The 14,789-nt window shown below is 44.3% G+C and overlaps 1 protein-coding gene across 11 annotated transcripts in view; it reads left to right on the forward strand.

Annotated features, from left to right (window-relative positions):
• SIPA1L1 (signal induced proliferation associated 1 like 1) overlaps positions 1-9,263 on the forward strand; it is a 373,204-nt gene extending 363,941 nt beyond the window's left edge. For 10 of the 11 annotated variants that reach the window (XM_065940374.1, XM_065940373.1, XM_065940380.1 and 7 more), the window contains 4 exons: positions 1,601-1,747; positions 2,837-2,951; positions 6,010-6,094; positions 7,265-9,263. In XM_065940374.1, the coding sequence (XP_065796446.1) occupies positions 1,601-1,747; positions 2,837-2,951; positions 6,010-6,094; positions 7,265-7,408 (491 nt within the window). In that variant the 3' untranslated portion in view covers positions 7,409-9,263. The remainder of the gene's footprint in view (positions 1-1,600; positions 1,748-2,836; positions 2,952-6,009; positions 6,095-7,264) is intronic. The other variant, XM_065940382.1, reaches the window with a different exon arrangement.
• Positions 9,264-14,789: the final 5,526 nt, after the last annotated feature.

A 14,789-nucleotide genomic window follows, 5' to 3' on the forward strand; every position in this document is an offset into this window, starting at 1 on the left:
CATGCCCTAACTTGAGCGATCCTTGGTGGGCTGCCGTCCTTGACGTCATGGGTGTGACCACCACTGAGATGCATTTGGGGAATGAGAAATTGCTTTTTTTTTCCAGATGGAAATTTAGGACCCAGAGATAAAAAAGCAGAAGGATTGCGTATGACATAACAAAACTGTCTATTCCAAAGAATCTGAAAATGTGTGTGTGTGTGTGTATAATCACTTTGCTGCACATCAGAAACTAACGCAACATTGTATATCAACTTTACTTCAATTTTTTTTTAAATTAAAAAATTATTCCAGCTTTACCCTTGGTGGGAGCAAGTTTAAATAGAACTGAGCCTTTAATATCAGGCAGTAGTTGTTGATTTCGGTTTTCTCATCATTTTGGTAATTTGAAGCACATTAATGACTAGCAGCTGCTCTGCAGAGCAGTCCTCTATGTAATTTGCAAGGGAAAGCAAGCCCTAAATATACTCCGGTTTATAGACTATCATGATTGGCAAAACTTTTTAACTCCTTGTAAACAGTTACTTCCAGAGTCGCTTACAGATTTCAACTGAGAGCCTCGCTTTTGGCTCCGTGTCTGAGTGGATTTCAGTGTCATGGTCACGTTGTGAGGCAGCCCTTCCCATGGAGGCGCCTGCTCTGCCCTCACAGCTTCTGCCCCATTGAGAGCATCTGCACTGCCCGAACTCTGTGCCCGTCTCCTCCACCTGTATGAACCTGAAGAGTGGCAGTGTGCGCTCCACTGCACGGAGGGGCTCATTGCACGCGTTCTGCCCACCCCCAGGCTAAGCAGAGACTGGGTGTTACTATAGGTTAATATTTGTGTTTTTAAAAATTGCCACCTTAGAAGGGGTTTGGGATGTTGGACTGCTGTAAATTGAAAACCAATGCCAAGAGTTGCTTAGCACGTCCTTGGGAAAGAAGGATGCCAACACCAGTGAACCAGTGTGAACTCCACTGAGCGGCCCAGCACCCTGTCTCAGGCGCTCTCATTTGGTTCTCACACTACCCTGGATACGTCTAACTGCAGACACCAGTGGGCCATCGCTGGGACACAAGGCAGACACGAGCCAGGGATATGCCTGTCCCTCAGCAGTCCCAGGGACGCAGAGAGTCCACATGGAGGGAGTCAGATCCCAGGTTCCAAGGCAGATAAAAATTGGCTTTACGGTCCCCTCAAACATGCATCACCAAGCTTCCCTGGTCTGGCTGCAAAATCCAACACCCTCAGGATGTAGGTCCCTTCACCTCAGTCTGAATCCCTTGACTCTGGGAGGAAAAGTGAGGTGCTGAAGCTGCCCTGGGTCTCTGTTAGACAAGCAGCTCCTGCAAAAGTAGACACATCGCCTCAGTGCAGAACTTTTTCCAGACCCACACCATTAGAAGTGGGCCACTGGGAGGTTACACAAAAAGGAATTAAGATTGGAGGAAGTCAGTTCCTAGTTCTGCTCAGCTTTAGAGTGACCGCTAATGGTCTGTTAGACTAGAAACTGATTCCAGGTAACAAATGGCTTATCTACTATGGTCACAGAAAATGGGTAAAACTTTGAGTGGGTCTCCAGTGGGCCTGAAGCCTCTTATCCCTCACCCCTTCCTGCAGGAGAGTTCTCGGCCTCGGACAGCTCCCTCACCGATGTCCAGGAGACCCGCAGGCCGCCCATGCCCGACCCCGGCCTGATGCCCCTGCCCGACGCTGCTGCGGACTTGGATTGGTCCAACCTGGTGGACGCCGCCAAGGCCTACGAGGGTGAGTCCGCAGACGATCCCGGCTGGGCCACGTGCGGGTCGTGAGCAGTATCAGTGCTCAGGACTCATTGACGACACATGCGTTTCAGCACAGCCAGAAAGCAGTTGAGCTCGCGGTTCTCAAACACTCAGGGCCCACACTGTTGATTTGAACCAGGTGGAATCCAGGGTTTCCTTTAAGTGGGAATTCATAACACAGATGCCTCACCTCCCCGGATCTGGGAAGGGCAGAGCTCAGCGGCATCCCAGCTGTCACTTAACTGAAAATAGCACGTGTTCAGGAAGCATTTTTCATCACATCGTGAAGACATCATTGCTCAACGCACAGTTGGATCTCTTAGGATGCTTGTCTGCAGCCCACCAGGCTCCCTGTCTATGGGACTCTCCAGGCAAGAATACTGGAGTGGGTTGCCATGCCCTCCTCCAAGGGATCTTCCTGACCCAGGGATCGAACGCAGGTCTCTTAGGGTCTCCTGCATTGGCAGGCAAGTTCCTTACCACTTGCGCCACCTGGGAAACCCAGTATAACAATCTCTAGGCCCATCCATGTTACTGCAAAGAAGTTTTGGTTTTTTAATGAGAGATTCTTTTAAAACTTGATTTTGTTTCTTGGCTCAGGCTTAAAGTGAGTGTTTTTTGAAACAGAGGTGGTGTGAACCTAAGCTAAAGCCCACCAAGGTGGCCAGAAGTCTTTTTGGAAAACATACTTCAAGAAGCCTCAAGAAGCTTAGTACTATACTAGCTCTTTAATATATTTTGTGTTGTCACCGAGTGGAAAGTACTGGTCTGCAAATTTAGCACAAGGCCTGTTTCCAGGGGAACAATAGAATGCAACTTTTATAAGCAAGGGAAAAGCTAGAAATTAAGTCACAGCAAGTATTTTTAAAAGAGAAATCATAATGTTACTATCCTCTTCCAGCTAAAACAGTTAAAAAAAAAAAAAATTCCTACAAGGGAAAAATAAAGTTTCCAGTGCATTCTTGCCCCGTGATTAGGTTTGACTGTGCATGTTGGTCATTTCTTGACTTTTGATAGAGAGGACCCAGGATGTGGTTCCACAGCGCTGAATGGTTTCTCCTCTCCTTTCTAGTCCAGAGAGCCTCGTTCTTTGCTGCTAGTGATGAAAACCATCGGCCTCTGAGTGCTGCATCCAACAGTGACCAGCTTGAGGACCAGGCCCTTGTCCAGATGAAGTCCTATAGCAGGTTAGTCACCCGGTGGTGAGGGTATCACTCTACACCGAGCATCACCTCCGCTAGTGACAGAGAGCAGGTGTGGGAAAGGGGCGGTGGAGGTCACACGGATTAGCTGAGTGAAGCTCATCACTGCAGTGCCAGACATTTCACTTTTTAGTCAGAGTGCTTTGTAACCAAATACTCTATAAACACCCTTAAACTGTTCTTGATGACTTAAAGTCATCATTATGAATATTCATTATTTAATGCCATAATACATTTATGCCCTCAGGGTTTATTAAGTAAGAGAAACCATTTGTGCTAAATATCCTTGGGCTCCTATGCATTTAGTCTTTGAGTCTGTCCATTTTGAAGCTGTCAGTAGGTCATGCTTGTAAATGAGCCTGCATCTTGGCGACTCCCAACGTTGTGCTTTAGACCTACACTAGAAGTGGGTCACCAGGATCAGTAAGATTTATGTAAAATAAGTAAGAAAAGCCATAACTGAATTAATATGGACTCTGACTTCTCCTAACTATGTAGAGGCTGACTTTTTCACTTTCCTGTCAGTTTTCAAATGGTGAGGCTGTTGGATAAATGTGTGATGTTTCTATATATAAAAGCATCCCAACAGTCATAGTAAGCCTCCCCTTGATGCAGAATAATTTCATCAGTTTGCAGTCTCTTAAGACCTTTTGAGGATGATTAAGAATCCAGGTCTGGGCTTCCCAGGTGGCTCAGTGGTAAAGATTTCGTCTGACAAGCAGGAGACATGGGTTCTGTCCCTGGGTTGGGAAGATCCCCTGGAGAAAGAAATGGCAGCCCACTCCAGTATTCTTGCCTGGGAAATCCAGGGACAGAGGAGCCTGGTGGGCTGCAGTTCTTTGTGTCACGAAGAGTCAGACACAACTTGGTGACTAAACAACAAGAATCCAGGTATCTATAAAACTTGGTCAGAAACAGCCAGTAACAGGAAGAGTGAGGTTGGCATAGATTGCACAGATATCCTGGGGACTTGTGCCTGAAGACTTCTTAAGCAAGTCTGTAAGGAAACCCTCTTCATGGAGAAAGTGTCATAATGGATCTTTTGTTGTGAGTGTAACAGACAGATGCTGCATTTATCCTGTTGTTGGGACAGTTAGGGAGGTAAAATGGTGGTTAGTTTGGCTGTTGAGAACTTTTTAAAAAAATGTACAGCATTGAGAGGAGAGCCCCAAATGTCCCTTAGGATGAAGAGAAGTCTAAGTGAGCAAAGACTATTCTCGTGAAAAAGGTTATTAAACAGTTCTTAAATCTATGGGATCTATAGACGCCTAAGATGAGGGTGACGATTGGGTCTTTGTTCAGTGTGGATGAGCAGATGCAAATGGAGTTAAATGTTTTTAAAGATGATTAGTTCTGTGTCTGTGACTGTACTGATCTTTGCAAACCTTCAGAAGTCAAGATAGGCTACTGAGAGCTACTGACAACCTACAATGGCTGTATCAGCCCTGCCAAGACGGGGACAGTGGACCCAACGGCTTGTGAAGGATAGCCATGCCCCCAGCCTCATGGTTTTCTGTTCGAAACCACTCTTAACTCTATCACATCTTTAGCCTTCAACACATCCAAACCTGACCGGCTTTTGAGGTTGTGGATTGCAGCTGACCACTTCCCTTTTAAAATCCATTTACTGTCAGCTTTTAATTGGTCATCCTGCCTTAGAAGTTGGGAGGTCATTATCATTCCATTTTATTCACAGCTTTGTGACATCTGTGCTGGGCCTGCTGATCTAGAATAAGCAGAAGACATGGACACAACTTATTTTAGGTCAGGGAATTCTAACTTGAACTTTTGATTTTTAAAGTAAATTTACTTTAAATAAGCTCTGTCCATGTCTTCTGCTAATTCTAGATCTACAACAGGCGCATGGTGGCATGGAATGTTTTTGGTGTTAAAAAAAAAAATTTTTTTTTAATTAAAAAACAAAATAAAAAGTACCTTTTATTTCATGATGCCAAGAGTTCATTCAGTCATCACGTCTTCCCTCTTTGACCTCTGGAAAGAGTCATCTGCGTGTTGGCTCCATGGGAGCCTTCAGCTTCTTGGTTGTAGGAGACTGAGGTGGTGTTTCTGGCTAGAATTCACCCAGAAACTTTCAGAGGCTTGAATTCAAGTAGAGAAGAGTCCGTGAAGAAGAGTCGATAGGTCTCCGGCCCTTGCCCAGCTGTGTGGTCTGTCCAGCCAGTTACACATGTTTCTTTTCCTCTAGCCTCCTCTCCTTTTGGTGCTCAATGGCGTGGCATTTTTAGCACTAAAATGAAATAGGGGGAAATTGCGAGCCTTAAGAGTTTGCTGATCATAATAGTGAAGAGCTTAAGACATTAGTAGTAAAGAATTCTCCTGCCAGTGCAGGAGACCCAGGTTCAATCCCTGGATGGGGCAAATCCCCTGGAAGAGGGAATGGCAACTCACACTGGTATTCTTGCCTGGGAAAATCCTATGAACAGAGGAGCCTGGCAGACTACAGTCCATGGGATTGCAGAGTGGACACAACTGATCAGTTGAGCGCACATGCATATGACAAACTTCTGAAAGATGTATCTTATTTTTTTAAATATTTAAAGATATTTAGTCTTAAGAGATGGATGCAATAACAATAGCTGGTGCTGAGTTGAGTGGCCCCAAGATAGGGCCTGTACTGACCCTGCCCCACCCAGCAGGTACACACGGAGAAATGACTCTTCTTAAAGCCACTAAAGAGAGATTCATTTCACTATTTGACAGCTGTATCTGCCAGAAAGCCCCTCTTACACTGCCAAAGAGACCATTTTCACTTATTGTCGCATATTCTTTTTGTCACAAAGATCCAGAATCTTTAAGGAAGCTATTGACTGGCTATAGTTCACGCCTATGTTACCTTTTGTTAAAACTGCCATTTCTTTTTAAAAATGAAAATGTACATTGTGTCACCATACTGAGTAATTTGACATTGAAAACCGTTTTACAAATACAGCCAACTCCTTTAAAAAAGAAAAGAACAGAACCACCAAACAAACACAGCCATGGAGAACTCCTGCCTACATGGTCTTTTGTCTCTTGTTCCCAGCAGTAAAGATTCCTCTCCCACTCTGGCTTCTAAAGTGGACCAGCTGGAAGGTATGCTGAAGATGCTTCGAGAAGACCTGAAGAAGGTAAACATATTCTCCAAGCAGGTTATCCTGTCCACGCAAGCTGCCTTGAACTGAGAGAGCCCTTTGTCAACAGTCTCAGGGGAATAAGTTGTGGGCGTTCTCCCTGCTGTCTCAGTACACACGTTTTAGGGGTCTGCTTGGAGCTTGGTTCCCACTGAGATGCATAGTGCAAGAAGGCTTTCATTGTCATGTGTATACAGAGAGAGCAGTCCCTTTTTTGTAAAATGCCTTTAAACCTCAGCCAGCCCGCTCTGGGCCCTATCCCAGTCTCCTTACCCCTGATCCACAACCCAGATGCACACACACATCCCCAGTGTTATTCAGGCTCTTGCACCAGATGAACCAGTTGCTGTTAGTTTCTTGAATGACTTTATATTATTAAGACAGCAGCCCCTAGATCAATCACCTAGAATGTAAGACAGCCCTTATAACTTAACAGACATTAAACGATGCACTCGTGTATTTACATTCCAAAATAAACCTGTAGTAACTGTCTCTGGAAGTCTTGTTCCCTGGGTGAGGACATCTTAACATATTATTGACCAGAGATGTGTCAGTATCTTTTAGAGTGATATAGTTAACATCACTGTATACAGGTTATGATTGTCATTATCATTCACATTTTGCTCCAACTTTGTGTATATTATAAATGCAAGTTTATTTCCATAAAATTTTCAAAAATGATGCATTGCGAAATTGAGTGAGGAAGAATTTTTCAGTGAATTTTATGCTGATACTTTCTGATTGTCCTAGCGACGTATATGTAGGGTCTCAGAAGATAATAGTTCTTCAAAATATAGTTCTGATTCGGACAATGTGCCTGTTAGACCAGCAAAAAGACAAAAAACCTTAGTGATTGATTCTGATATGGAATATGAAAATGAAACCCCCAGTGCTGGAGAAGACTTTACAGGTGTGTCAGGTGTAGCTATTGAATGTAATAACCTGCAGAATGTCAGTGAAATAATTTTGGGCCGGCCAAAATAAAAATTGCCAGCCATAGGCTTTAGTTCCTGCAGAAATCCGCCAGTCAATAATTAAGATCCAACGCCAGGCCCTGTGACAGCTGTTTAGTGGAGTGAAGGGTGCACGAAGATCCACAGCCACGCCTAGCGGCTGGGCAGAGCGGGACCCCCCCTCTTAGTTCTCCTGCTCTGCTCACCCTCCCAGGAAAAAGAAGACAAAGCTCACCTTCAGGCAGAGGTTCAGCACTTGCGGGAGGACAACCTGAGGCTGCAGGAGGAGTCCCAGAATGCCTCGGACAAGCTGAAGAAGTTCACGGAGTGGGTCTTCAACACCATCGACATGAGCTAGGCCGGAAGAGGCGGCCTCGGGGTTTCCTTCCCCTTAGTCCCGCCGTTGGAGGCATCCTCTGAGCTCCCGCCCCAGCTTCTGACTTTGCCCCCTTTTGGGGAGTGCACAACCTGACAATTGCAGATCAACAATCATTATCTGCCTTTTGTAGAAAAGAAAATGAAAAAGGTAAATAAAAATTTTAAAAAGGTAAAATAAAAGTTTAACTGCTAAAATGTGAATGTCTTTATTTTTTTGCACAATATCTTTATCTGTTATGTATTTAAAAAGAAGCTGGGCCTAGGACCCTCCCCGCGCCCCCCACCCCCACCCCCGGCCCATCTGCCTCCATTTCCATCAGCTCTTTCTTATCCGTTTCAGGCAACCCAAGCTTTCCTTTGTTATCCTGACAAATGTCATTGTTCCTAGGAAAATTAAGTTTTTAAAAACTGCTTATTTGGGGAGGGGGATTTCCTTACCGTTGTTCCTAAAAATGCTGGGGGAGGGAGGTGCTTTCAGAAAATGCCTGCCTCCTCAAATGACTTGTGCATGAGCCAGTGATGTCTGTCCCTGTCTTAGAGAGATCAGCAGGATTAGGGTTACTTAACAAATCAGTGAACCAGAGACAGGCAGAGACGGAGCCTGCGGGCCACGCCCCTTTTCCATCTTGCATTATGACATCACTACTTCCTCCTACCTTTCCCTGGGAAAATGGTCCCAGGTGCTGTGTGCTCCTCTGAGCCGGAGCCCTTTGTTTGGCTTAAGTGAGTCCCTCTGTATTGGAATCAGCCTTTCTGTCGCTTCCTGGGTCCAAACAGTAATTGGTTTCAGAATTCCTCCAAACTAAAAAAAAATCTTAAGATTTGTATGCATTTTGGTCAAAAGGATAGTTTTTGTTTGAGATTTTTAAAGTTACCAATGTGGCAAAGTTGTATTTTTTGCTCATTCAAAATGATCTTACGATGGATTAGTAAATCCTTCTCTCCAAAGCAAGACTTTACCACTATTTGTGTCTAGGAAAAAAATGAATGTTGAATTGTGAACTTTAATACTTACTTGTTAGGAGCAATGACTGTGGTGATGGAATGGCCATTTGAGACCCGCATGTCCCAGTGTACAATTTCTGCCCAGCATTTCCTGCATCCTTGTGTGGCCAGCTACAGGATCCTGCTGCAGAAACGATTAATGTGCTACTTTTCTTGTCTAGTGATGCAGCTGCTTTGGGCCCCTGGCCATTGTTCGAAGGCTCTTGGTCCTGCACAGAACAGAGACACTGGGTCACTAGTGTTGAGAGGCCCCGGGGAGCCCCTGGTGGCCTTCTTTCTTGCCTTCACAGTTGTCACCAAATTGTCACCTGCGCCCTTCAGTGGTGCCTCTGGTCCAAGGGAATGTTCAGCAATCCAGCGGTATCTGCTCGGAAATTCCCTGCCCCAGATAATCTCCACCCATTCCTCTCTCCATCCCTGAAAAAAAATGGGGTGGAGTTTCCCTCTTCTCCCCCAACCCGCATCACCAGACTTATGCTACAATTTCATTCATAATTGTGACTTCTTCATGGGGTTTTTTTCTTTCTGGTGACATTTCTCTCATGGAAATAGGAAGATTTCGGAGTGCTTTGTAAAGATCTCAATTGTCTGTCTCTTTCTCTCTTTGACTTGTATGAAGGAGATTGTACATTGCCTGATATCTCTTTGTAAATGAGAAATAGCACTAACATCCAAGCATTCTGAAGTCTTGCTTATCCTTCTGAGTTTAGTTTTTATTTTGTCTCACATTTTGTTTGGGGACTTGGGGCAAGCTATTTATTAGAGTTTTGCAACAGAGTTCTTGTTTGAAGCCTTTAAAGACTACTTGTAAAATTCAAATAATAAAATTCATTTTAAATGCTCTTTTAAAATGCTTTGGTATTATTGCTTGAGGTATTCTCATTTGAAAGACCACCCAGTATATCTCACTGACCCTCCTCGTATCCTTATTTTTCCATCACACTCCATATCACCCAAGATGATTCTTGAAAGTTTGTCCCTTTTAGAATTTTAAGAAGTTTTCTTTCCTCTCTATTCACATATCCATAGAGAATTCTCATTTGCCTCTTCTGCTTATGATTTAATATTTGCAGAGCACTTTATAATTAGTTACCTCTTCATTATCCATATGTGGATTTTTCCACACCAATATCATCATTCCCTGAGACCAACACATTTTTGGACTCGTCTACTGCATCTCCCAGCTCTCAATGTTAGATGTTATATGCTCAGGGAATATGAATGCCTGTTAATATTAGACTGTGCAAAATATAATTAGGAAAGTTAATCTACTGAAAAAGTCATAATGCATTCCAAAGCCAGATGGAACCAAATTCTTAAAATCTGCCACGCCACTGTTCCTCTCCAGTGGTGCAGCTAATTGACAGCAGACAGAGCTGCTTCCTTTTTTTGGTTCGACAGTTCTACAAACTCTAGAATTACAAGACAGGCTAAGAGTGGATGCCACAGGATACCCTAATTAGCAAGTGAAAAGTAGGGGTTTTTTTTGTTTGTTTTGTTTTGTTTTACCTGGCTTAGAGGGTTTACACGTTGTTTCTGAAGGGCTTGGGTGTGGCTTGCCGGTTTCTGGGAGAAAGCGCCTTTGACCTACATTGATGGAGGATCCTCATCCGTGAGCTGACTGCAGGAGCCTGTTGGTTGTGCTCTTGAATCTGCTGCGGGTGGTAAACAGAGTGGGTTGGGTTGGATTACTAACTCTGTAGGTGGAGATATAAATGGTAACACAAGAGCAAAAGAAATGGGCCCAGCAAGCTGAAGCCATTTGCCTCTAGTTAACAGTGAACAGATTACGGTCACACAGTAGACACATGTGTGTCTACCTGGTGCTGTCTCCCCAGAATGAGCAAAATTGAGATTAAAGTGGCCCACTTTGGTCAGAAATGTGCTTAAACAGTAAAGACTTGGGCATTGTTAAAGATGAGCTGTGTTATTTTAAAAGAATAATAGCACCGTATTATTGGTTACCTTTTCCCTGTGTGAATTATGCCACTACTGAGCTCTCTATAAGGAATCAACATACTCTGATAAAGACATTTGACTTGGACTCAAATCCCATCTGGGTTTCTCTGATGGCTCAGCATTAAAGAATCCACCTGCAATACAGGAGATGCAGGAGACATGGGTTCAATCCCTAGGTCGGGGAGATCCCCTTGAGGAAGAAATGGCAACCAAATCCAGTATTCTTGCCTGGAAAATCACATGGACAGAGGCGCTTGGCATGCTACCATCCAAAGAAAGGGTCGTAGAGTCAGACGCAACTGAGGATGCATGCAGACCACATCCATTATGTAGCAGCTATGTCTTTAGGTAAATTACCTAATAGCTTTGAGTTCGGTTTCCTATCTGGTAAAATTATTATTTTACCTTGTATTATGTTAAGGATTAAGTGGGATCATGTGTGTAAATCCAGTGACTGGCAAATTCAAGGCACTCAATAAACATATCTCCAAAATGTTAAGGCCTTTATGTTGTTTTTCTAGTAGAGAGTCCTGACATGTTAGTTAGAGGATGGAAGAGCCAGAATGAGCTCGTCCACTCTGCTTAATACTGGTCGGGTGCTTTTAACCCTTTGCTGTGCATTTTAGAACAGTGACTCTCAAACTTGAGCTTGTATCACCATCACCTGGAGGGTTGTGTAAAACATGGGTCACACGGTTGCATGCCCAGGATCTGTGATTGAGCAGGCCTGGAGTGAGAACTTTATACTTTTTGCAACTTCCAAGTGATGATTTAGAAGCAGGGTTTTTGAGGAATAGTATTAACAAGAGGATATTCATGCCCATTAGTAATTAAAAACATCCTATAGCACAAGGCTCTTTCTTAACTCATTACTAACCAGAGATGTATTAATATGTCTTTTGTTACCCAAATGTTATTGACTGGAGACATTTCAATATTCACTTACATAACAAATCACCAACCACAGGCATTCGTTTTTTGCAAAAATCCCGTGGTTAATAATATGTTAACCATGTCCAGACACCTGCGTATGATTTTGACAGTTGGCTGACACCGGTTACAGGAGGAAACAATGAAGTTATAGATGAAGAGATTCTAGGCAAAATAAAGAACTTTTTTCTTTTTGTACTAAAAAATAATTTAGAGCCCCTTTTGCATGAAACTTTCTGCCATATGACTATTTTAAATTCTTATGTTACCTGAACATGACTTGGAATGTCCTGATCACCATGAATGACAAGAGACCACTTACCCGGTCAGCAAGGGATGACCTTGGTGTGACCTTGAGGAGGTTAGAGAGCTTGAACTCAGGAGCCAGTGGGAGAACCTTCAGTCAAGTGCACAGTGTGTGTCCTCACAGGCGTACAAAGACTGGGAGACTCAGTCCCAGGCTGGGAGTGTTGAATCCCAGTCACGAACTTCAAGGTTCAGCCCAGCCCGCTTACCCTAATCTCCAAGAACCTATCAAACCTAAAAGTTACTAGACCAGCAAATTTCCCGACTGCCCTCATACCTGCTCCAAACTTAAAGAATCTTTAGCTAAACCCTCTGCTGCATCACAGCCCATTTTCTGCACCAGTGTCCAGAGAGAAGGAAAGGGATGCTCGTTTCTCTGTGTGCTTTAGGTAAACTGCAGCTCAAAGGCTTGAAGGCACCGGCTGCCTTTTCGGAGATCATCATAACCTTGGTTTTAGTTGCTGCTTTGTCCCCTCACTGCTCGCTCTCCCACTCATCTCCCTTGTCTCCCCAGTGGAGAGTCTGCCAATGTCAGGCTCCTTTGTTTCCTTGTCAGATTAGCCCTTCTGGTCCTCCATCCTTAAAAATCCAACATCTCCCCTTTCATGCCTTACTTAGCACATCTGAGCCATCATACCTGGGACCCAAGAGAGCTTTCACCTTCCCTGCCTCTCATAAATGCCTCTCATCAATCTCCTTCATGCTGGCCTTTGGTCCTGTGAACATGCATGTCTCAAACTTCCTCCCATTATTTCCTCTAAATGAGCACACCTCACTATGCCCCTTAAAGAACTGCTCTGCCAGGACAGCCCCACCTTCAAAAACATGCCGTTCATTTTATCCTCCAAGATGTATCTCTCAGGACCCATGAATCTCCCAGGCAAAATCCCCAAAGCTTTGGGTATCTTACTCTGTACTGTTAAATGCATTCCGTAACAGGGCTCATCCCATGTTCTAGGGATGAGGCCGATCTCCCTACACATTAGAACACCCCTGAATCTCTAATGAGGCCAGTGGTAAAGAACCTGCCTGTGAACACAGGAGATACAGGAGACGCAATTTCGATCCCTGGGTCCAAATGATCCTCTGGAGAAGGGCATGGCAACACACTCCAGTATTCTTGCCTGGAGAATCCTAAGGACAGAGGAGCCTGGCGGGCTACAGTTCTTAGCATCTCAAAGAGTCAGACACAACTGAAGCGACTTAGCAGGCACGCAGGAATCTCTAATGAGCCCAGCCAACAGCACCTCTCCTACGCATTTCTATAACTCAGCATGTAGGAAAAGAATCACAAAATGGCTATCCATCAATCAAATCCAGCTCCCTAGGCAAAAGTATAAATGTCTGGGAGGGTGTGGGTTCTCTCATTCGGCACTGACACCTCCACTGCCTACTGCCCTCATACCCCCAACTCGCTGCACACGTTTATGTAACTAGATGGTGGGTAGGTGGACATCTGAGTGCGTGCCTCCAGATCACTAATGCCAAACCCAAGAGTGTCCTTTCCTTCACCAAGCCTAGCCCCCACCACTGCACACAGACACTCCCACCACACCCCTACCCTCACCTATTCTGTGTTCCTGGGAATCTAAGCTCTGAGAAAACAAATTTAAGAAAGGAGTTTTATTCAAGTCAGAACAGCAAGCTGCTGATGCTGCTGCTGTCACTTCAGTCGTGTCCAACTCTGCGACCCCATAGACAGCAGCCCACCAGGCTCCTCTCTCCCTGGGACTCTCTAGGCAAGAACAGTGGAGTGGGTTGCCATTTCCTTCTCCAATGCATGCATGCATGCCAAGTCGATTCAGTCGTATCCGACTCTCTGTGACCCTATGGACAGCAGCCCTCCAGGCTCCTCTGTCCCCAGGATTCTCCAGGCAAGAATACTGGAGCAGGTTGGCATTTCCTTCTCCCAATAGCAAGCTAGAGATAGCTTATTAATAAAGTTGCCTGGAGGCAGTTCTTCGGTCCCTTGTCACAGTGAAGAGTGGGAATGGATTTGTAACTGACCTAGTAATTTTTCTGAGGAGCTTAGGGGTATTTGAACAAGTTACTTCTCTTAAACCACTTAAGCATTGCTCTACAATCTTAAAACAATGAATATGCTTAGCAAACTCTTCTGTTTTAGTTGGTACAAAAATAAATTCAGACCTATGTAGGCACAGATAAAATTAATGTGTGTATCTGACTTTTTTGACTGACCCTACGGACTCTAGCCCTTCAGGCTCCTCTATCCATGGGATTTCCCAGGCAAGAATACTGGAGTGGGTTGCCATGCCCTCCTCCAGCTGATCTTTCTGACCCAAGGGTCAAACCCACGTCTCCTGTGCCTCCTGCATTGGCAGGTAGATTCTTTGCCACTGAGACACCTGGGTACATCAAATTAATAAGGATATGCCTATTAAAACATGTGCTGTAAATGCAGTCTAGCTTAGTATTAAAGATTCAACTGGAGTATGAACATTGAATTTCATATACAGGCATTGGGAACAAGCAATTCTACCCCAAAAGAGAAAAGATCTGGTGGAGGATAGAGAGGTTCGGGGATACAGAACTACTGATCATTATCTTTAAATACTTGACACTGTAGTGTGAAGGAGAAACCAGGACTGATCTCTGTGGTTCTGGGGGGGGGGGGGGGGAATGGACTGGTGGATGTAAGTTACAGGAAAAAGATTATGTCTCCAAGTTAGTTGATCAATGGTGATTAAGTGGTTTCCTGGGCTTGAAGCCAAGAATTAAGTGAGGCCAGGAACCACTTTGCAAAGATGCCATCTCATCGCCTTTTCTACTAGATTCTGCTCTCTTTAAATAAACTTGGGGTCATGAGTTATAGACTCAAGGTGGAAAAGAATCTTCACAGTTATATTTCTACCTCCCTTCCCAGTAGTTAATCTCTTCATCACCCAGCCACAAGTGCAGGCACCTGGGTGGCTTTGAATACATCCAGTGATGGGAAGCTCACTACTTCTTGACACAGAACATTTTATCTTTACATTTCCTCCTCCTCTTCTTAAAAAGTCCCTCCTTTTATTCAGGGAAAATCCATTTCCCTTTCATTTTTGCAACTACCTCCAGCCCTACCATTTTGAATTACACAAATATAAATTTCCCTTCCCAGGTAGTAACCATCAGTATGTTGGAAAATATCAAGTTTTCCCAAT

The sequence above is a fragment of the Muntiacus reevesi genome, chromosome 7, assembly GCF_963930625.1.
Source record: "Muntiacus reevesi chromosome 7, mMunRee1.1, whole genome shotgun sequence".
In the NCBI taxonomy this organism is placed as follows: domain Eukaryota; kingdom Metazoa; phylum Chordata; class Mammalia; order Artiodactyla; family Cervidae; genus Muntiacus; species Muntiacus reevesi.